The sequence below is a fragment of the Podarcis liolepis genome (assembly GCF_965112155.1).
Source record: "Podarcis liolepis genome assembly, chromosome: 11".
Classification (NCBI taxonomy): Eukaryota; Metazoa; Chordata; class Lepidosauria; order Squamata; family Lacertidae; genus Podarcis; species Podarcis liolepis.
In genome coordinates, this window is record NC_139565.1 from 27180509 (window position 1) to 27195595 (window position 15087).

The following is a 15087-nucleotide window of genomic DNA, read 5'->3' on the forward strand; positions in this document are numbered from 1 at the left end:
TCTCACTATATATAAGGGTCTGTTGACTTCTGTTTCAGTGTATCTGAAGAAGTGTGCATGCACACGAAAGCTCATACCAATAAAAAACTTAGTTGGTCTCTAAGGCGCTACTGGAAGGAATTTTTTTATTTTGTTTTGACTACGGCAGACCAACACGGCTACCTACCTGTAACAATGGTCACTCAGTGAGATTTATGATCAATGAGGATTTGAACCTGGCTCTCTCTACTCTTAGTCTAACACTCTAACCGTTATGCAATAACTGCCTCTATTTGTGTTCAATAAAATGTGGTAATAGAAGTGCAGTTAAGGCTTTTGCATGATAATGCTTTTTTTTTTTAACGAGATATGTAGTGCATTCCCTAAAACGCACACTGGCTGTGCTAATTAGCACATTGTAATTTAAATAGCTTAAATGTACAATTATTTCTATTATTCACATTTGCTCTTTCAGGACCACTTCATGAAGCAAACTGTGTCATCTTTAACGGCCATGAAACTGGATTTTTCTCAGCTGGTGTCTTCATTCCTTTAATTGAACTATTTAGCATTCATACATAGAAATGATTCGTTTGACACAAGCCACATAATTTATATTTCAATAGTCAGCTTTGCTATCAAATAACTGGCGTTGTTTGGAAACAGGGCTTCCATTTCTTGTCACTTTTGTACCTTCCCACCACTGGAACATAACTTAAAAATCAGAGTCACACATCTATTGGGATACTCCACTTCACAAGTAACACCCACCCACCCACCCACACAAGCAAACATATCTCACAGCTTTTGGAGAACTATTATTGATTTTATTATATGCTGAGTTTGGAGATGGCTTGTGCAGTAGATTATTCTGCCTGGATTATTTTTTCCTTCAGTAGATGTATTTTGAATTGAAATAAACATTATCTCTGAAAATTAACCATATATCTTGTGTATGAATGCAATGGGACTCTTATAAGTGCATATTCAAAATTGCTCCAGAAACATGTCACTGGTTAAATTAGCTATATAATTTGACATGGAATTTTATTTTGAATTAAAGTTGAAAATACAGGCAACAAATACTCAAAATACATGTGTTTACTACTCAACTATGCCATGGTTCAGAAGTAATGCTAAATTAGGGATAGCCAACATGGGGTTCTGAAGATGTATTGGGCTACAACTCCCATCATCCCCGACCAATGAATATGCTGACTGAAGCTGTGAGAGCTGGAATCAAAAAGGTCTGGAGGGTACCACATTGACCATCCCTGTGCTAAACCATAGTTTCGTGTTACCTACAAGAGCATGGCCATGAGGAGGAGACGGGACACTTTTGCTTCTGTTTTCAGTTGACTGGTTTCTTACTGTTTAAATTGGGAACTATGGTCGGTGCCAACTATAGTTTATTGAAAGAAGCCGCAATTATCATTCATGGTTCAATGTTGGCTTATTTCAATCAATAGCTATTAATTATCTCAGGTTGTCCAGATTTGGATGGAACAAGAAACTGTGGTTAGTTGAAAATAGAATCAAAGCTTCCCATCTCCTCCCTCTTGCAGCTGCAGTAGAGAAGGGGAGAGGAGTGTGCGTCAGTCCAAGGCTAGTGTGTGCAATGCTAAACTCTGGTTGGGTTTTATGTTGAATCTAAGACACAGATGCACCCATCACAGACTCTACTAATTGTCCTCACAGCATAGGAGCCAATTTAGAGGGGCTGTGGGGGCCCCTAGAAATAAAATATTTGAGCAGGACGGGCCCCCGCAAAGTTGATGGGCATTCTCATTCAAACGGTGTATGTGCACTGTGTCATGTGATCAGTGCTTTTCTTCTGGGGGTACACAGGGGTACACATACCCCTAAACATTTTGTGAAACTAGGTTTGGCCTCATTGAGGGGCAGTATTTCAATATGAGTAGGAAAATGAGAGTACCCCTAAACATTTTTTAATCAGAAAAAAAGCACTGCATGTGATGAATTATGTGGGGCGGGGCTTACCTGGGTCCCCACAATATTTTATTCAAGTTGGCACCCCTGCCTCACGGTTGTCCAGTTAACATCCCCAGCTCTCTCATGCAAGAAGAATTGGGGTAGGTATTTCTAGAATGGGCCAGCCTTTGAGCCTGAACTATTTGCTCGCTTGTCTTTGAATGTTTTTCTATACCACTGAGTCCCAGCTATAAGTAGCCTGGAAGTTTGGAATGCAGCTTAATCCAACCTAAAACGCCCTTGAAACCCGTCCTGGGTTGTCTGTTGAAGCTTGACATTCAAAGTCCACGCACACGGATACGTTTATTGAACACCGTTATATACAACTCCAAGGAAGGCTTTCTTCTAGTGGGATGGGAGAGAGAGAATTGAGGCTGGGCTGTACTTACAGTGCACCATTACTTACTGCACCTCAATATAACACAGACCCAGCCGTGAGTCTGCTCCAGGCTGCGTTGACAGCACAAGCTTTCGGCACGAGACCCTTAACCTCAGGGTCGTGGGTTCGAATCCCACTTGGGGCGAAATATTCTTGCATTACAGGGGTCGGATTTCAGATGCGTCCTCTCCAACCATCAGTTGTCGTTCACATCTTTCGGGTCTCTACGAACAAAACCGGGCAGCGGGCTGCAAGTAAGGATCATTCCTCCCGAGTGCAAGGCAGCAATCCTGCGCACGCTCCCTAAGCCCCGTTGCATTGATTTAGAACTTATTTCCGAGCAAAACTGCGCCCCGGGACTGAATTGCAACCCCTTAGATGGAAGAGATGCCGCTTGCGTTCTAGACATCCTTTTTTCTCTCCGCTTTGCCGAGCAGCTCCGAGCCGGGAGCTGTTTTAAAGTTCGGGCAGGCGCCGTCTCCGCCTCCTCTGGCCCCCTATTGGCCGGGCTCGGCTCATCATTTCACCGCCAGGAGGAGGGCGGCGCTAAGTGACGCCCCGGAGACTGGCGGCTGCCGCCTCTGCTGTTACCTAAACTGGAAGGCAGCGTGAGAGGAGCGCGGAGAGGCTGGAGCGAGGAGCTCGCGGGAGCGCGTGGGCAAGAGGACTTTGCCCAGGGGAAACAGCCGCCGCCGTCGCCTTTGATCCCTCCAGCATCCCGCCGGCTTTTGATTTTTTGCTGCTGGTCCTTAATTTGATCCCTTGCTCTTTTTCTCCTCTCCTTTTTCAAAACCCATCCTGCCAAACAAAGGAAACAGAAGGAACATACACACAAACGCGCGCACGCCTATTTGCCGGAGGAAGGAGACATGCGTTCGATTCGGAAGAGGTGGACTATCTGCACGATAAGTATCCTCCTGATTTTTTACAAGACAAAAGAGATTGCGAGAACGGAGGAGCACCAGGAGACACAAGCCAACGGGTAAATGCAAAGGGTCTGGATGTCTGTCTGTCTGTGCACACCTTTTATTTTATTTTTCTTGACCAAGGGGGAAAGAGCCAGTAAGATGCAAGCGCCGCGTTCGGCTTGCCCCCCTGGACCTCGCCGCTTCCCATTCATCAGACCTGCCTCCTTTTGATGATGTTCGCGTGCTTTGATCTGTAGCCTGAGAACACTCCCCATCCCCGCCTAATTAAGCGTTCCGATGGGATCCAGGAGGAGATGCCTTGCAAAGGCAGAAATAAATCGCGGGGGTAAAAAAAAACCCAGGTCTCAAATGATTAATGCCGGTTGGGTTAATTTGCAATTGATGAGCAGAACAAAGCGAAGGGATGGGGTGCGGTTTTTTGCTTTTTAGAAAATAAATAAATTTCTAGCTTTTGGTACGAAAGTAGCGGGAGGTTTGCAATGCAGAAAGCGGTGTCACGCCGGCTCTGTTATGTTTCTGTGTTGATAAAGGGGGAGTGGCATTTCTCCGAAGTTTGGCTGGCACCGATCTTTTCCCCGGAACTCCTAGCCGGATCCTTGCCTGCTGTGCACTGGGAGTTACTCCCAAGTAAGTGCGCACAGGATGGTGGGCTTTGCCATCTCTCTCTGCTGTCCCAGAGCAGCGTTCCTCATAAGTCCCCTTTGTACCCCGCCCACAGTAGGGGAGTCAGCCTTCCAAGAGCTGTTGCGCAGCACGATCCTAAGCGTGCTAACTTCGAAGTAGTTACCCTTCGCTAGTTACCCTCAGAATGAAGTGAATGGGTCCACTAGGAGGATAATAAGGCCGGAAAGGCGATTTATCTCCAGGTCCCACTGACGGGACTTAGCGAGCGTGTTTGAGATTTCGGCCTCTCTTGCTCCCCTTGAAGTTTTATTCTTAGCTAGTTCAATGGCACGTAGGATAAGTTCCCTGGGACTCTAAATACTATTCCCTCTCCGTGTTTGTCAGCGACTTGCTATAGAAACACGCGCCTCATCTCTGACAAAGATCCCCGTCTGTTTCTTTCTTGTCGCTCTTTTTTATTGCCCCAAAACAAAACAAAAAACCCAAAGTCTCGTGCGGGTTCCCACTTAGGGCTTTGTTGTCCTTTCTCGTCTGTCAAGCGTGGTGAGTTGTTTTGTTGGTTTTTTTGTTTCGTTTTTAAAAGCTTTAAAACCTCCTGTGGAAAGTTGCTTTGGAATCATAGAATCATAGAGTTGTCTGAGTCTTGGAACAAAACCCCCAGTTTTTAAATTTATTATTTGATTTTCGCAGGCTTGCCGAACTAGCTACACCAAGGAGAGAGAGGGAGTGGTGGGGATGGTGGATTCTGGAGGTTGTTCTATTTATGTCGGCGGCGGCAGCAACAAACCAGAGAGCTTTGATAGCTCCGCGGAGGGTATTTGTTGCTGCATTATTTCATTGACGCCTGCAAGCATTTCCAAGCGTGGCAATAATAGCTAATGCTCAAGCCGGCTGGTTTGGCGTGGGGCGAGCTGGGAGGTGTGTGCCTTGTGTGCTTGCCTTGCACAGATGCTGTGGAGAGGGTATATGAGGCGCCTAGGAAATCCAGCATGGATCATTGCGCAGGAAAAGAAAAGCAAGCCTTTATGAGTAACTGCAACCCTCTGCCCATCCAATGTGCGATTTTTTTAATCCTTCCTGCGCGTTGTCCATGCAGCCGGTCACTCTGCCTGTCTCTCCCTCCCTCTCCCTCGCCTTTCCATGCGTGGCTAGGCGAAGTGGTAGCGCCTCGTTCCGAGAAGGGAGGAATTGGAGGCTGCCTGAGGCAAGCGTGCGCAAGAGGGCATCGCCTTCTCTGTATGGGCAGCCTCATCCCCGCAGCATCTTGCCTCGAGTCTAATGGTACATGTTTCCAAGAAGGCTGCAACACCCCTCACTTACCCGGGAGTAAGTAAGCCCCGTGAGATTCAGTTGGATTTGCGCCTGTATAGGCGCCTTGAAGTTTATGCGCAGTGCGTTTAGGATCGCGCGCGGCGCTGCCCCTCCCACGCGGCATCATTGCGCACCTGAGCCCAGTTCCAAAATTTGCCGGCGAGCTACGGATCGTGTAGTCTGTGCTGGCGCTCTCTCTCTCTCTCTCTCTCTCTCTCTCTCTCTCTCGGCTTCACGGCTTTCTAGGCTTTCTTGGCAGGGGGTTGGACTCGATGGCCCTTGTGGTCTCTTCCAATTCTATGATTCTAGGCAGCCGTGCCAAAAAGGGGAGGCGCGTACGTTTGACTGCCCACCGCTGGGGTTCCTCCGCTGCCTCCATCTCTCCTGCCTGCCGCTTGCATCCCGGGGCTACGCCAGGCCAGATGCGCACAACTGGTTCCCAGCGGAGAGCACGCAAGCAGCAGAAGCCAGCCCTCGGCAGTGCTTTTCCGCGAGCAAAAAGAAGAAAAATAGGCGGGGGAGGGGGCCTTTGCACTTCCTCTGCCTAAAAATCCGCGCGGCGGTTTTGCGAGGTTTGCACAAACAGGAAAAGGCTCTCCGCTTGGCTTTAGATCGGCGCTGGCTTCCCGTGTATGAAAGACAAAAGACGAGACTCTTTGTTCCACTGTCAGCTAGATAGGAAACCTCCTGCTCCTCGTCTCCCGCGAAGAGTTTGCGCAACCTATAGAGCACGAGGCCTCTTCCTCTATTAGTCCACTCATTACAACTCTGGAAGGGGTAACACATTGTGCAGAGAACCCTTCTTTCATTTTTCACCCATCCTTCCTGTTTTGAGTTCGTTTGCAAAATCAAAAACTCCCAGATAAGACTTCTGGAGGCTATTTACTCATTCCAACCCAGAAATGAGGAACTTGTGGTTCAATTACTTGAATTAGTTCCCATTATTTGTGGCCATTGATAATGCTGGCTGGGACTGATGAGTATCACATGAGTATCACAAGTTCTCATCCCTGTTGCCTTTCCTGTCCAAACTTTGCTTGCTTCCAGGTGATCTGTTTATTTGGCATTCAACCTGGTGTTTCTGTCCAGCATTTGCAGGCGGTTTAGATGACCTATGTGATCTATTGATTCATTCCAATTTTGTTTGCAGGGAGGTTATATGACTGTGCAAAAAACCAAAAAACCCACACTGCAGTACATTCCCCCCCCCTTGTTGTTTCTGACTTTGCGGAGTGCCAAATTGGCTTTAGTTGTAACACCTGAATTTTCCACTGTATGATTGAATCCCACCTGATAATAGCGACAGTTTGAAAGTGCCCTTGATGCATTAAAAGCATAGGTTGAGTGCATATCAGGGGGTTTTTTTTGGGGGGGGGGAGGTCCGCCAAAGCTTTTAAAACGACCTTCTGTGCGCAAGATCTCTCTAAAACACCCTTTTACTATTAGACTCGTAAAGGCCATGTGCTTTCCCCATCCTTTGACTGCAAGGTTTCAGGAGAAGGGAACATACGGGCAGAGATGTAGAATCAAAAGTTGGTTGCTCTTTGCTGGCTTCTTGCGATGCTACTTAACTTTACAAGACGTAATTGGCAGGGCAAGGACTTGCATAAGGTGATGGGACCTTTCAGTGGAGCTGCAGCTAATCTTGTTTCCATCTGTGACAAAAAAAAACCCACAACCACATTGTGAAACACATGTGCCCTAAATCACAGCAAAACCGGAGTCTGTATTCCCTGTCTCCTTGTTGCTTGTAAATGGAGCAATCAATACTCTTGTTTTTTTGGAAAGCCTTTTGCTCCCCTGCTAGCTTTCTCCTGGATCATATATGCTGATGTCACTTTTCTGTGGGCAGAGGAAAACAACAATCCACCTGCCTCTTGTTTACTAACCAGAATAGTGGATCTTGTTACTAGCTCTCCAGTCTGAAGCCCTTGGCTTGAAAGTTCCATGAACACCAGGAAACTTCCTTCCAAGTCCTTTAAATATTTGTTTAAATGATTGGCTTATTAGAGAGCTGCAGCTAAATAATATTGCAAATAGGAGCATCGGCATATATTCATCCTTCGTTTACATTTTCTCATTTTATATCTGCTGCAGTAATTCTTTAAATGCTTATTTAGTATCTGCTTGAAAGATTTTATGGAATTCATGGAAAATAAGCCTATTTTTATAACATGAAATAAAAACGCATGGAAGTAAAATAAATGTATTTCGTCTGTAGACAGCTTTAGCATCTTCTGAATGAAATAACCACTATTTCCTCTTGCATAGTTTTAGTCATAGCTTGCCTCCAAACTTCTGTTTGCCTTTGATATATTTTGTAGTGCAACTTGGTGTAAGAAACTAAGACTTCCCTTTTTACTAAGATACCTAATCTCAGTAAAGGCTGTCTGCTAGATATAAAACCTACATTGTGTTTTTTTTGGCATGTGGTGCAGATGTTGAACCTGGTACTGTTTTTGGCATGATGACACCTGCCTATCTCAGGAGACAATGGAGGATGTGACTTTGGAGGTCAAGTCAAATTGTTGGACCTGCTATTTGAGAAGTAATGTTACATGGTATCCCTCACTCTAGACTTCTGGTTAAGTAATGTGCAAGAGCCTTTTGAAACAAACATCCACAGCAATTAGTTTTAACGGTGTGCTTCTATGATTTGTCTTTTAAAAGTTAATATCCTTTATGTTGTAGAATGTACATATGATGTTGTAGAAGCAATGGTCAGGGCATTGGTCCTAATCCTGCAGCCATAGCTTGTCAGCTTGCATTCCAGGGTTGTGCTCTGTTCATTTATTTGTTGACCTCAGTGACACCTATTTCTGAGTAAACTCGCTTAGAATCAGGCTGTAAAAGTCAAGTTCAGGGATGAGTGGACCATAGGGTAGCTCGATGCAGACGAAGCAAGGACTCCTGCCCCTTTAATAGTTGTATAGGAGAGGGAATTTCAAGCAAGTGTAGATTGCGTGAGAATCTACACGGGTTAAAATCCCTTCTTCTATGCAGCTGTTATATACAGTATAGCCCTATGGACCATCGAAGTAGCACTTGAGTTACTTTTTGGACAACTTCCTTACAAATCTGGAAAGACATTCTTGTTCTGTGTATGCTCTGCCTACTTGCCACAAAGAGCAAAGCATGCTTTCTTGTGTTAAGAGTGTTGTGTTATGCTGACTGCTGATAATATGGATGATGCGTCTAGATGAATTGTCTTACTAGATTTGCCTTGGGTTTAAAGCTAAGCCTGGCTTGCCCTTTTGTAGGATAAGAGAAGCTTGCTTTTAAACTAGGGTAAGGCTTTGCTATGGTGAATAAAAGAAGAAGAAGAAGAAGAAGAGAAGAAGAGAAGAAGAGTTTGGATTTGATATCTCGCTTTATCACTACCCGAAGGAGTCTCAAAGCGGCTAACAATCTCCTTTCCCTTCCTCCCCCACAACAAACACTCTGTGAGGTGAGTGGGGCTGAGAGACTTCACAGAAGTGTGACTAGCCCAAAGTCACCCAGCAGCTGCATGTGGAGGAGCGGAGACGCGAACCCAGTTCCCCAGATTACGAGTCTACTGCTCTTAACCACTACACCACACTGGCTCTCTAAGCAATACATAAAGAGAGATTCTGCTTAAAAACATTGGTGGGGTTATAAAAATTATGCTCAGTAGCTCAAGTAAGAGAGGCATGATCCAGCTAACATTAAGCACACTGAAGTCCCAGTGGGATTTAAAAGCAATCAGATATTGCTGAGATCCCAAGGACAGTGTCACAGTTTTGCTGGTTGAAAGAATGTCTTTTAAATGACAAAGTGAAAGTAAACATGAACCAAATGGATCAAGAGCATCTCCTTGAGTGGGGATTTGGAGAAATGTCTTAATGATAAACAGTTGGGACCTGGAGTGCCCACAACAGATTTAAGGTTGCTTTAATGTACTTTAAATCTGTTGGTGGGCACTCCAAGTAAATTGTGAGCTCCTGGGTCTGCTGTATTTCAAGCATTAGCACTTTTAGGGACAAAAACGTTGCGAAAAGCCAACCTCTCTCTCTCTCTCTTTTTCTTTCTCTCTCTCTCTCTCTCAGTGTATATTGCAATGCGGCAGAGGATAAAGAGGGAAAATCAGTGATGGTTGTTTTGCGAGGGCTTTTTGGAATATATTGTGCATTGAATTAGAAGACAGAAAAACATCTTGTAATGAATCTCGATGTTGCTCTTTCCCTCTGGATTCATATAAGTAGTGTTCAGTGAAGATCATATAATTATTCTTCACGGCATGACACTTTAAAGACCATGGTTTTTAATTTGAAAACCTTCCCCATCCCACAAAAATAATTGTGTCTGAAGCGAGGAGTAAAGCGCGTTTGGTTTTTCAGTAGGTGGCACTCTTAGCTGTAAATCAATACTGCATATCGGATGAGGTGCAAATCCAGTATATATTAATGTATGATCATTGATCCTATAATTTCTTCACATAGTCAGGTTCCTGGATGCTTTGGAGCAAACTAAAGCCTCTATGCATACCAATGCATTGGGAAAGATTTCTACCTGTAGCGCACAGAATTCCACTGACTTTTAAAGTGACTTGCGATCTGCTGATGAGAGGCTGCTTGCGGATGTTCAGACCCGGGTTTGGTGTTCTCCTTCACTTGCCAGCACAGGAGCTGCTGGGCTAGTGGAAAGGCAATACAAGTGGTTGAGCAGTATGAACTCCTGTGCCACAGCTGAACTAGCAGAAGCTGGTTGTGCAACAGGAAGTATTAGGGCTAAAGCAATCTGTTGAGCAACCAGCCACATGAACTGTGATGGCTTCTTGCACTTTCTTTTGCAGAAGTCATTCCACAAGCACAGCTGGTATACTGCTAAAGGACATTAACTCGAATCCCAGTGTGGTGTAGTGGTTAAGAACAGTGGACTTGTAATCTGGTGAACCAGGTTCACATCTCCGCTCCTCCACATGCAGCTGCTGGGTGACCTTGGGCTAGACACACTTCTCTGAAGTCTCTCAGCCTCACTCACCTCACAGAGTGTTTGTTGTGGGGGAAGAAGGGAAAGGAGATTGTTAGCCACTTTGAGACTCCTTAGGGTAGTGATAAAATGGGATATCAAATCCAAACTCCTCCTCTTCTTCTTTCCTCCCTAAGTACACACACACACACACACACACACACACACACACACACAGTGAATGTTTGGAGAAGGCACCACAGTTCATGTTCCAGGTTGAATAACCAGTGTCTCTAGTTAAAAGGATCAGGTTGTAGGTAGCAGGGAAGACTCTCTTGGGAGCTGCTGGCAGTCACAGTGAACAATACTAGACTAGATGGACCATGTAGTTAGACCTGGCATATGCCTCCCTAGAAGTGGCTGGACTTTCTCAATTGGCAAAGAAATATTCTGCGTATATATTTGATAAGAAAGAGGAGGTCTTTTTGGTAGGAAGAGCTTTCCATAGGTAGGAAGAGCTAGTCTTACCTGTTCTTGCTCATTCTACTAGTTTTAAACATTCTGAATTTAAGAACTGCTCAGGTTAGAATGCAGAAAAAGAGAGAGAGAGAGAGAGAGAGAGAGAGAGAGAGAGAGAGAGAGAGAGAGAGAGATGTGTTGCCTAATGCATGAGACTCTTGCCTCCTGTGGTTAATAAAGGAAAATAAGAAAATAAGAAGTTTGTACGTTGTTAGGAAGCAAGCCAAACAGGACTCCTACTCATACAGCCCAGCCCAATGATTTCATACAGAATAATTTCAGAAAGCGAGGCCATGTTAGTCTCTTGTGGCAAAAGACAGCCTGTTAGCATGCTATAGGCTTCTGCTACAATACTATGCAGGCTTGGGAGTAAGTTCTACTATTGTCAGTTTGGCTGGTGAGGGCATGAATATAGAGTGGAGACTTAGCTAGCTTATTGTGACGTGAATTTCCAAGGGAAGAAGTCAGCCAGATTTCAAAAACAGTTTGGCATCAAGGTGGGAACAGGGAAGTTGCTGTTTGTGTTGTCAAAATGTAAGTTCAAGTTTGGGGCCATTGATTTAGAAATAGATAACAAGATTGCAGAATAGCTGTATGATTTTTTTGCATCTGTTTTCAGTGTGGAAGTTGTGTCAGTTTCTCAACCAACTTCACATATGCAGTGTCTTGGTTCACACATAACACTAGCTACAAGTTGTTTCTCGGGTGATAAAACAAATCATGGCTTGTTTTCCCCTCAGAATTTTATTGTTTCCCAGCTGCCGTTGTCTCATGTCATTATAATTTGGCAAGCACCTATGATGTGATGGTGAAATAAACCATGGTTTGGGAAGAGTGCTGGGTTTACACGTAACACCAAGCCATAGATAAAACAAATCAAAGTTTGTCAGCCAGCAACATACTGGCTTCAGAACACATTTTGTTGGCAGGAAACAGACAATGAAGTTATGCTGCTGGGCAAGATCACAATAAAATGCAAGCAGAACTGAATTTCTCTCCCATCCCTTAGTAATGGTATTGTTGCTAGAATAGTGGTTGGCGGCTCTTTGTTTTTGTGGCAGATGAATGGGCTGGAGTATCCTTTTCCTTTGCTTCTGCATTCCCAAGAAAACTGACTGTTGGAGCCAAGGATTCTTCCTGGCAGTGAAAAGGAAAGCAAGTCTCTTGCATTGCAGCTGCTTCTTCTCTGGCTGATGGATGGAACCATGTTGGTTTCTCCTGTTCCATTCCATGATATTCTTCCTAGGAGTTCAATCATCCAGTGGTCTTTGGTCCCCTTCGCCAATGTCCGAAGTCAGAGTGTGCTTCCTTTCTGCTCTGCAATCCTAGAGCAACGTTGGCTGCATTCAGACGTCACATCATTCTGCTTTTCCTGATATTTCCTCACTTTGTGTGTTATGCAATCTTTCACACAATGTAGAAGCTACCTACAGAAATCAATCATAATCTAGAACAGCCTTGTTCTTCTACCGCAGCAGGTAAACAGCCAACTTTCCTATAGCACTTGAAGAAAAAACCAGTTTATTGTAGCAATAGCTTTTTGTGGGCAAAAAACTATTTTTTTTTTTTAGGATGCAGTGATGCTAGAGCGCTTGAGGGGCAACACCCTAGCAGGAAACCTATGTCTCATGGGAAGGTGGGGGCAAATGTTTCTGAGGGTTGTTTCAGCTAAATAGAAAACAGTTTGTTTCTTTGAAGGAAGAGAGGATTTTTTTGGTAAATTCTGTCTCTGTAGGACAAGGAGCATAGGAAGCACACTCTGACTTATTCTGAGTTCAGTACTGGCCACACTGACTGGTGGTGCCCTTTCAAAGTTTCACACAGGGTACATTCCCAGCCTTACCTGATGATTCTGGGGATTGAGTCTGGCAGAAGCTCTACCACTAACCTACAACCCTTAGCCTGTAGGGTGAGTAGGGCTGGGCGATATCAGCTTTTCTGCATTGCAGTGTAACACCAGCCAAACATCACAATATAGTGATACATTACAATGTTGAAAAGCGGACGGAGGAACAAGCTGCATCATCCCCGGCCCCACGGGGTGAAACTGCCTCAGCTCCCCTCATGGGGCCAATGCAACTTGTTCTTCTCTCTGGGTGCTGGCGCTAGAAGGAGTCAGGTGCGGGCAAGCCCTACCTGTGATATACTGTGGAGTGAAGGTGGCATTGCACTCTGGCCCTCAAACTAGTCCTGGGCAATGTATCAATACATTGCCCAGGCCCAACAATGAGTACAGAAGGATTTATTCATTGACTATATCCGCCACAAACATATTTATTCATTGTGTTTATACACTGACTTTCTGCCAAGGCACCCAAGTGGCTTACACATTTTTAAAGTCCTAAGATAACATGCTAACTTGGGAGGGGCCGGGGAAAGAAATAGACAGTTTGGCCAGAGCACAGCTTGATGTTGTCTGTGCCTGCCTCCCTGACATGCTTCTTCTTCATCACAGGGCAGGTGGTTACCGTTGGCCTTCAACATATAAATAGGTCTGGTATCAACAGTTAGCGTTCCAGACCTGGTACTCTGGTTGGGACTACAGTGGTACCTCGGGTTACAGATGCTTCAGGTCGCAGGCTCTGGTAAACCCAGAAATAGTACCTCGGGTTAAGAACTTTGCTTCAGGATGAGAACAGAAATCGTGCTCCAGCGGCGTGGAGACAGTGGGAGGCCCCATTAGCTAAAGTGGTGCTTCAGGTTAAGAACAGTTTCAGCTTAAGAACGGACCTCCAGAACAAATTAAGTTCTTAACCTGAGGTACCTGAGGTAGTTGTGATGTTGACACCTGCCCTGTTCTTCCCATGTGCTCTCCTCAATACCTTGAAATGACACCAGGTAAGGTGCCCCAGGGCATTGTGAGAACTTGAAAGGGTGGCTCTCAGTTACCCTTGGAGTCGGAAGTGATCCAGTGGGTGCTTGGTGCAGAGCCATGATCCTACATGGATATAAATAAAACACTCCTGCTGTTTGTGATGTAGATAGGGCAGGAAAAAAGGGTTTCTGGATGGCTAGTGCCAAGCTAATTTTTAACGCTCTCTTTTTGTATTGTGTTTTCAGAGACGGTGAGCTAAGTTTAAGTAGATCAATGGTCAATAGCTCTGATAAAATAAACCAAAAGAGTGGCTCTTCAATGTTCCAGCATTCCGTGGAAAGATGGAAAATCAATTCTTCCTTGGTACTGGAAATAAGGTGAGTACCTTAAATAACGCACAGAACTCATTTATACATTGTGGTAGCTTGTAACTGGGTATATGCAAGTGAGGGCTGGCAAATCTGTCTTTCTTTACAGCTGTTGGTCTTTACCAATGTGGAAGACAAAAGTTTGGGGATTCCAGTGTAAAAGGTGTCTCTTTAATTTTGAACATTCCTTCAGTAAAAACTGAATCCTTTACTAAACTAAATTCATGCAGAATAGGGTCTGTATAGTGGCATCCAGTAAGTTTGACTGGATTGGTCGCAGCATTTCAATGTGCTGTATAATAAAGCACGAAAAAGATATTAATGGCATACAGCTAATTAATATGTGCAGAGTTGCATTAAAAGAAATCTGCAGGAGGCCTCTAGTTTGATAGCTCTTGGAAGGCTTCGCCTGTGAATGATCCCACTGTTTCATCACTGTAAAAGCAAATGGCCAACAGTGATTCTGACAACTTGTATTTCAGTACACTTGACTGACTGATATTTTCTTTTATGATCTTACTAATATCATTGTACACACTTGGTTAAGAAAAAAGTATCAGCAAATCACTTCTGTTAAAATAAAGTGTAGTTGCTTGCTTTTGAAGAGTTTGTGTCTCTGAGTCATATCTTTTGTTTTCCGTTGCATCAGTCTAAAACCACAATGGCAGAACGGGGCTGGGGAGGGGGGTTTCCATTTTCTTCTGTGAGAAGGAAAAGGGACATCTTTTAAAGTGAGAAGTGTTGGGGCTCACATCTGGCTGCAAGTCTCTCCCTGGATACATCCACATAGCAGTTTATTCCTTTCTCCTAATTTAATTTCCATGCTATATGTGAGCTTTCGCATGGAAACCATTTCTGGAAATCTAATGAAATATAGTGGGAGTTTTGTTCTCATTTCCATGTTAATTTCTTCCAGAAAACAATTCCCTTGCAACCCCATTATTTGCAGGAAGAAAGTGACAAAATCTGGGGTGGTATATTGGCATATGGTTCTTTCCTGCTTAAAGCAGTATCATAGCACTTTAAATGTATGGTGTGAAGGTGGCTTTGGTTACTCCTACAGTAAACATGATCAGTTCTTAGTGGTGCAGATTATACCCTGGACAGGACTCAGGCCACCAGGCATTGTGCAGCCTGATGTTTTACTATGATCTTTCCCATTACTGGTTATTTTTAAGAGCAGTTAAGGACTGTTTTCTGCTGTGCTGGGAGCCTTCAATCCCTTTGCTCTGGGAAGGCTAG

At 44.5% G+C, this 15087-nt stretch overlaps 1 protein-coding gene across 1 annotated transcript in view; it reads left to right on the forward strand.

Annotated features, from left to right (window-relative positions):
* Positions 1–2936: 2936 nt before the first annotated feature.
* ST8SIA4 (ST8 alpha-N-acetyl-neuraminide alpha-2,8-sialyltransferase 4) overlaps positions 2937–15087 on the forward strand; it is an 85779-nt gene continuing 73628 nt past the window's right edge. The window contains exons 1-2 of the mRNA XM_083464617.1: positions 2937–3332; positions 13723–13854. Of these exons, the coding sequence (XP_083320743.1) occupies positions 3220–3332; positions 13723–13854 (245 nt within the window). The 5' untranslated portion in view covers positions 2937–3219. The remainder of the gene's footprint in view (positions 3333–13722; positions 13855–15087) is intronic.